This window comes from Chinchilla lanigera, unplaced genomic scaffold, assembly GCF_000276665.1.
Source record: "Chinchilla lanigera isolate Chin_1 unplaced genomic scaffold, ChiLan1.0 scaffold00004, whole genome shotgun sequence".
NCBI classification, from domain to species: Eukaryota; Metazoa; Chordata; class Mammalia; order Rodentia; family Chinchillidae; genus Chinchilla; species Chinchilla lanigera.
In genome coordinates this window covers 526,405-534,894 of record NW_004955405.1, presented here as the reverse complement: position 1 = coordinate 534,894, position 8,490 = coordinate 526,405, and the positions used below count along the sequence as shown (strand labels likewise).

General features: G+C 36.0%; 1 protein-coding gene across 1 annotated transcript in view; it reads left to right on the top strand.

The window, feature by feature from the left end:
- Positions 1-597: 597 nt before the first annotated feature.
- LOC106146306 (SWI/SNF-related matrix-associated actin-dependent regulator of chromatin subfamily A containing DEAD/H box 1-like) overlaps positions 598-8,490 on the top strand; it is a gene marked incomplete at its 5' end in the record, with an annotated part of 15,586 nt that continues 7,693 nt past the window's right edge. The window contains 3 exon segments of the mRNA XM_013517296.1: positions 598-766; positions 2,208-2,274; positions 5,625-5,725. Of these exon segments, the coding sequence (XP_013372750.1) occupies positions 598-766; positions 2,208-2,274; positions 5,625-5,725 (337 nt within the window).

Below are 8,490 nucleotides of genomic sequence, written 5' to 3'. Positions count from 1 at the left end.
TCTGATGTTAACTTTTATCTCTTATTGTCTGCATAAGCCCTGGAAATCTTCCTTTCTTCCTCTCTCCTTTCCTCCCTCCCTTTGTGGTACTGGGGAATGAACCAAGAGCCTTCACACTGAAGACCCACATTCCCACATGTTTTTGTATTTTTAACTTTGAAACATGGTCTCATAAAGTTGCCATGTTGCCCTGGCTGGAGGATCCTCCTGTCTCAGCCTCCCAAAGTTGTAGGGTTATAAACATATGCCACTGTGCCTGGTTTAGGGTTTCTAATTTCTCAGGAGCAGAAAGACAACATTATTTAACATGCAGCACATTGGCTAAAGAAAATAATTCCTGGTAGTTCCCTTTTTTCATCTTTTCCATCCCAGCTCAAGTAATTTGAGATTTTCTTCAAGGTGGGCTAACTTTGATAATGGGAATTTTACACACATAACTATATTGGAATGAAAAGGTCTTTTATTCTGACAGATACAGATTTCATTGAATGTAGAAAAGATGCAGATGTTCTGTATCATGTATACATATAGACAGTATAATTTTAAAAATTAGCAAAGTATGAAAAATGTTTTATTCTGTTCCAAAAATGTTTTTAGTTCTGAGCCATCTGAAGATGAAGAGTCACAGGGCCTTCCGACCATGTCACGAAGAAATGAGGGTATTTCAGAATTGGAAGGCCTTTCAGAATTGGAAGATCTTAAAGATGCTAAACTTCAGACCTTGAAGGAACTTTTTCCACAAAGAAGTGATGCTGATTTACTTAAGGTTGTACCATTTATAATAATTAGTTGTAGCTGTACTGATGATAAAAGTCTCTCTTGAATCCTTCCTATAGGTATTTGTGGATAGCCATTTTTCTAAAGATATATGTTTGAAGGTAATTATTTTATGTAGGAAAGGTAAAGGCCTGAAATTTATTTCGTGGGAGTCATAGCTTATTAATAGGGAAGGTTACACTTGTAAATAATAAAATAATCTTAATCTTCCAAGCCTACCTAGGTTGGGAGGTTTTCTTGTGTTTGAGTGCTTCCACAATGGGATTCCTTCTACCGGAAACACTTATGTAAGCTCCCCATACTTGATAGTTTCTGTCTTATTCATCAGTATCTGACACTGTGGAAATTTAACATTCACTTCAAAGTGGAGCACTCTTCCAGAGTAATTTATATTTCAAGTGATTCCCTCAGTTCAAGAGAAAGGCGACATGTATAAATTACTATACACATTTTTAGACACTTGTTAAGGAGCTCTAGAAGTGATAAAATACAAATTTAGCTTTAGGCTTGGTAAGAATATGCTTTGACTATTTTGAAAATGAAGAGGGCCTTAGAAAATATCAGAGGTTCCAAAACCAGGAAAAAGGAGTGTAGAAGAAAGTATTCTCATATTTGACTTGTGGCTGATTTAATATAAAAACAGCTTATTAAAAGTAAAGGCTAGAGATGTAGCTCAGTTGTAGAGTATTTGTCTGTCATACACAGGTTCCTGTGTTAATCCCTAGCATCCCTTCCCCAATAGGATCAAAACTAACGGGAAAAATGTGGGATATTTAGTTTCTTCTGAAGTCTAAAATGTTACCGAACAGTGTAAAAACAGTATTTTAAAACTATTAGGTAAATATTATATGCATTATATTCTTGGGGAGCTTCAGGCCATTCAAAAATAAAGTAAAAATCAGCAGTCTTTCATTCATCTTAAGAAGAACTAGATTTTTCAAAGACCAGGATTCTGCCTTTTTATTCTTAAAATAGCAAAAGTGTATAACTGTCCATCACGCTTCCTCTCTCAGGCCTTCTCTCCATGTCTCTTCCATCTCCCTGTCCTTTTTCTTTCCTGTTCTCTCTCCACCTCTGCCCACACAATGCCTGAAACAGAAATGGGAAGTTTTTACAGTTTCAGAGAAAAGCCTTAGACCTAAAATACCAAAAGCTGGAAAATAGTATATTTACTGTATGTTTTAATTATTCTTTATTGTGATGAAGAGTAAATTTTATGCATTTTAAGATATACTTAGATAAGTCCAGACTTTTTCAATAAACCAGATTTTGTGAAAATTTATCATAAGACTTCCAGAACTTACACCATAACACAAGCATATACTCCACTCTGTATGACATTTAATGTACTTGTCTTAAATATTTCAGTAACTTCGTGAAATTATTCCTTCAGCATTATTTTTTAAATATGTCTTTTCTTTTTCTGTTAGTTGATTGAGTCAACAACTACTATGGATGGAGCCATTGCTGCCGCCTTGCTGATGTTTGGTGATGCAGGTATTCCTCGGCTGCATTTAAGTCATTTGGGTTACTAGTTACATAATAACAATATCTTATTAATGGTCCTTTGCAGTTTACCTAGCACTGTCGTGAATTCTTACAAGAACCCGTGAGGTATTAATAGCTTCAGTTTTTTAGATGAAGAAACTGAGGCTGTAGAAGGTTAAGTAACTTCACCGAGGTCATACAGCTACTTGGGAACCAAACTTGTAGGTTAGTATTTTTTTGCCTCCCCCAAGAAAGAGAGGGACCAACTTCTCATTGGTAATCTTCTTTGTTTTCCAGAGATCAAATCCCATAACAGTGAAATTTTGGAAGGTGTCTCTTCTTCACTTTTAGATAATTTTTCTAATTGCACTGTGGTTTTATTTACAGGTCTACAAACCTGAGTCAGTAGGAACTAATGTTTTGTGGAAAGTCCTTACTGGTAATCAGCATTCCTTCAATGAATAAATATTTATGCCATGTTTCAGGCTTCCGATAAGAAAATAAATGCATTTGAAGGAGCTTGCAATACAGAAAAAAAAATCTCTCAAGTTTTTAGCATATGCTATCTTGACTGTTTTTGTTAATTCACACATATCCCCCTGCCAAAAATCACCTTAATCCTAGTACTGAAAAGCATTTAAAGTAAGTAATGAAAATAACCCTATACTCCATTGATTCTTTTTTCCTGTGTTCATACACACCGTACAGCGCACATATACACAAGGGTGTAAAACCTAAGTCACTAATTTATCATGGGCATTTTGTCAGTGCAGTTAGGTATTTGATTATTTTAAATAATTTTATGACAGTTGTCTGTGACTACTCATAGGGTTAGCTTATTAACTTTTCCTCTTACCATTTGTTTCCATTATTTGTTTGTTTGTTTTGTTTTTTTCCGGTACTGGGAATCGAACTCATGACCTTGCACTTGCCAGGCAGGCTCTGTGCTGCTGACCTAAATCCCCAGCCCTTGTTTCCATTATTAACTCTTTTTACAAAAGTCTTTATTTCTGTAGGTTAAATTTTAAGTTCCTCAGAATATATACATTTTTACTTGTTATATGTACTTCTGTTTTTTGTTCATGGTTGTACCAGTTTATGCTTTCATTAACTGTGTATGATGCATACCCCTTTCCCTAGCTGTATTTTTCTACTTTTTGGAGTATAAAGCATTGAACCCAGGGCCTTTGCACTGAGCTACATCACCAGCCCTTTTAAAATGTTTATTATTATGAGACAGAGTCTCGCTAAGTTGCACAGTTGCACAGGCTGGGATTGAACCTACAATCCTCTTGCCTCAGTCTTCTAGAGTACTGGGATTACAGGTGTACACTGCTGTATCTAGTCAAAAAATTTCTTTTAAACTTAAGATATGTATAAAAATAGAAGATACTAAGTTCCTGTAAGCCCATCATCTTTCTTCAATAGTTATCTTACTTCATTTTCTCCCCACTCAGTAGATTGGTTAGAACAGGTCCTAAACATAATATTTCATGCATATGAAATATTAAACACTTTTAATTTTCTCCAGTTTAAACAAGGGGACAGTATTGTGTGGGTGTCACCTACACAGAATATCAAGATCTTTTTGTTTTCCACTTAGTAGCTGTGTGACCTTGGGCAGTGTTGCCTAACTCTTCTGTGTTCTTTGTTTATTAGCAGTAAAATAGTATTCTGCGCTAAATTCATGGGTTGTTGTAAAGAACTACTAATAAAGTTAGTGTAACTTCCTTACTGTGGTGTCTGGTACAAGCTAAGTTCTTAAGGACCATCCGATAAGAGAAAATGATATGGGAGAGAGTTGACTTATTTTCCTCATTAACGTGTTTTTAGTACTTAAAGTATTTTAGAAAAGCCTAAGAAATGATAGGTTCAGTGAACATTTGTTGAATTGCTTAATGGCTTAGGAAATGTTACATAAATCTTTCCGTTGAAAACAGGTTGTAGAATGATTATTCAGTAGCAGTGTCCAGTCTTTTTTTTTCTTGAGCATTTCCTATCATTTGACTTCCTCGTTAATTTAGCAAGTATGTCTTGGGCCCCACCTAGTACATGGCATATGCTGTTGGAGGTCCTAAGGGTGTATGGGGAGACAAGGAACAGAACCCCCACCCCGGGGAGTTTGTAACCCTTATTAAGTTTAAACCTCAATTTAAGTTGAGATGTTTTTTCTTACCCTTATACTCCATATTCATGTATTTTTTTAAAAATGTAGACAAGGTGAAAATAAGAAAACAGGACTTTCTTGTTTTTTAAGTATACTTTTCTGTGTTTTGGACTGGATGGGATAGTTGGAAAGTTCTTAGTAGAATGCAATTTCAGGTGATGTATAGAAGGATGCCTTTTTTAACTGGAAGATGAGCTAATCTTTACTATGTCACCAAAGGAACTATTGTGTTTTAGGATATTTGTAGCAAAAGACCTTTTTAAAATAGCAATCTTAGATTTACAAGTCATGATATTGAACCTGAGTTTTACCACAAATTAAAATCTATAGACAGTATTACCCTGCATATTAAGCTGTAAGGGAATCTTTGCATAGTATCTTCTGAAGGTTTTTGTTTACAAATATTTGTACCCTATTTAGAAAGTGAAAATAAGAATTTATTGGTGTTGTGCTTTTAGTTGTCATCTTTTTAGGAAAGAATTAAACATGTTTAAATGATATGGCATAAATGATCTAGTTTGAAAATTCTTTTCCAGACTTAAAATAGTAAGTACTTAACTCTAGAAAATGTATGGCTGCTAAGACTTCTAAGGTGAATGCTAGATACTAGTTTGTGTATACACAATGCACATTTGCATTATGGACTGAAGTAGGAAACAAGTATTCATACTAACGTGATCCCTGTGCTTTAAAGGTTTATGGTATTCAGTTTTATTTTGTAACAGTCATCTTAAGCTTATAACTCAAAACGCTGTATGCGTTTACTTTGAGTATTATATAACTGCACAGTTCAGATTCCAATAAAATTGATACTAAAATTGTGAACCTTTGCGGGTTTTAAAAAGCCTTCCTTCCACCTTACCAAAACTGTATTTTCTAAGTATTTGCTCTCTGCAAGCAAAAGAGTTTGGTAGATAAATGGTGTACAGAATATAATTAATTATGAATTTGGAGAGATAGTCTTTTAGCATTAATGTGATGGTTTACAAATAGTGCATTATACTGATTTCTAGTTTAGGAAAACTATAGAGCATGTTCACTTTTCCTTCAGTCTAATCCTATGTAGCAGAAGGAACATTAGGCCTGAAAGATAACCATGTAGTCTGTGTAATGCATTTTTACCTTTGTTTTGAAGCAAATTAATTTCTATAATTTCTGTGTGAATTTTGAGTATGCTTTTCTGTTTTAAAAGGTGGTGGGCCCAGGAAAAGAAAGTTATCGTCTTCTTCAGAGCCATATGAGGAAGATGAATTTAATGATGATCAATCTTTTAAAAAGACAAGATTGGATCATGTAAGTTACATTTGGATTGCAGTATCACAATTAAAGTGTATTGAGTTTGTGGGTATTGGACCTGAAAATCCATGTAAATTAATCAATCTTTCTTTCCTTTTGAAACTCCCTTCGGTGGGATTATAGTACAGCAATCTTCACTTTGGGCTGACTCTAGTAACTGTGCAAATCTTTGTAGACTGCGTTTAGGTGGTATTCTTTATCTGCTTGTGTTTCCCTTAGTGCTGTAGATGGTGGCTGACGAAGGGGCAATAGTAACGCTGAAATCGGTATCTGGAAGGTCTGAGGCACCTGGAATTTCTTCAGTCCACCCACCAATATCCTCCGTGTGTGTGTGTGTGTGTGTGTGTGTGTGTGTGTGTGTGTGATGTCTGACTAAACAGTTTATATTTGATGAATTATTGCTGTAATGTTCAGTTTTTGGTTTGGTGGATCAGATACCCAGGTCACATAATAACACACCTCAAAATTACTTGATGTCCTATTGTCAACCATTCTGCTGCTATGAGAACCTGCTATCAATCCAAAAACTGTTCATAGAAATGTATCAGTTGGTTCTGTTTTTAAAATGCGAATTTTTTCCTCAGTGCAATTAATATATCGGGGAACAATCTGTAAGAAGGCAAAATTTGCATGCATGTGTATGTGCAGTTTTATCCATTAAAAATGCTAGGTGAACACAGAAAATTGCTCCCAGCTGAACCAAGCCCACAGGAATATAGTATAAAAAACATACGTCTCAGACATCTCCTGACTGCCTCATTTTACCATATGTATTGTTTTACACGATCTGTGTTTTCCTGCTTACTTTGTGAGCTTTTCTGTTTGAGAAGACCACTCATTCAATACCCCAAGCCAGTCTAAGCATCCTGGTTCAAAAATGCCATGTGCTACATACAAAAAGAAATGTTTTATGTAATGAGAAGGAACGCAAAGGGAGAAAATGCATAGAAATGAGAACATGTGATAGATCCCAAGCAACAGATACAAAAAAAATCTCACTGAGGATCATGAGGTAATGTCATAAAAATAAAATATGCCTGGACCAGATTCGAGGTCTGTTAACTCAGGAAGAACAAGGCATAAAGAAATAAAAGAAAAGGAAAGATGGCTGAACACTGGGACTCAAGACTAACTAGTGAAAAATCAAGTACAGCCTTTCTCACACAGAACTTTATTTATACACTAAAACTGAACAAGGAAATCACTGTATCTTGCGGAAGTGGTTCCTTTTAATACCACTAGTGCTTGCTGTAGTTATTTTAAACAATGCTCCAATTTCTTAAGCCTCAGCTTTTTGACATAGCCATTAGTACAAATGAAAAAGCTCCAAAAGAATTTTCCACCAGTGATAAGAAGTAAATTGAGAAGACAGCTGTGCACGGAGTTAAATTCTTGGTTTTTTTTTTTTTTTTTTTTTTGGTTTTTCTCCGGTACCGGGAACTGAACTCACAACCTTGCGCTTGCCAGGCAGGCGCTTTGCCGCTGAGCTAGATCCCCAGCCCCAAATTCTTGGTTTTGATGGCACAAGTATGTTATGAATTCCTGCCTCAAAGACACAAAACATGCTCCACAGTTTAAAGTTCTAGCAGGTAACGTAACTATGGTACTTGGCAGCATGGGCAAATGGAGGCTTTAAGCTAAAGCCAGTAATAGTTTATCACTCACCAAACTGTAACCCTTTTAAGTGAACTTTGTGAAAGGAATTTTTAGTCAGCCTTGGGATGGGCTTCTCTGTTGGAAAAATGCATGGATCATTGCCCATATTGTATTAGTGTTTTTACTTAATTCTTCCAAGTTACTGAGATTATTGCAATAACAGAAGCCTCGAAAACAAACTTTAAAACTTCTCACAGGGCATCAAGCTGTGCTCTCCACAAAAGCAGGACTTACGCCTGTCCTTTTTCCTCCAAAAACTGCCTGTTACAACTCCTTGATAAAGCTGTAGAAACATCATTTATAACTTACATATAAAGTGAACATTTATGATGTTAATTTCTGTTACTGAAGGTGAGAATCCAAAAATAGTTAAGGAATTTTGGAAGAAATTTAACATTAAAATGGCCATTGCTATCATTGTTTTAACCTGGAGTGATACAATAAAAGTGCTTATAGTCAGGTGTTGTGGTGTATGCCTGTAATCCCAGCACTTGGGAGGCTGAGGTAGGAGGATAGCAAGTTGAAGACCAGCTTGGGAACTTAGTGAGGCCCTGTCTCAAAATAAAAGGCTGGATATAACTCAGTATGAAGGTCCTGGGCTCAATCCCCAGTACTTGGGTGGGTGGGTGAGGTGTTTATATTATTATATGGACTACAGAGATCTCATTGACCTGATTCTTGATTATGAAATACTTCATCCTTCAGGGAAATTTTTTGTTGTTGTTGTTGGTTTTTCTCTGGTACCAGGAATCGAACTCACGACCTTGTGCTTGCCAGGCAGGCGCTGTGCCGCTGAGCTAAATCCCCAGCCCCTCTTCAGGGAAATTTTTAAAACTTCCAAACTAGCTGTGCTGATCTAAAAAAAAACCAATGGATTTGAAGAAGTATAAAATGAAGATATTTGAAAGCTTCTAGGGTCCCACCCTAGTGGTCGCACCACAGAAGTCCTCATCAGCTTGCTACTGATGGCTGTGTGGATGCAGGAGATAGTGATGACCACAGTGAAAGCTGAAGGGCTCCATCATGTCAGCTTAATACATCAGCTTACCAGATTTTTAAAACAATTGGACTGACTTAATAATGCTAAAGGCAATTAGAGTAGTCTT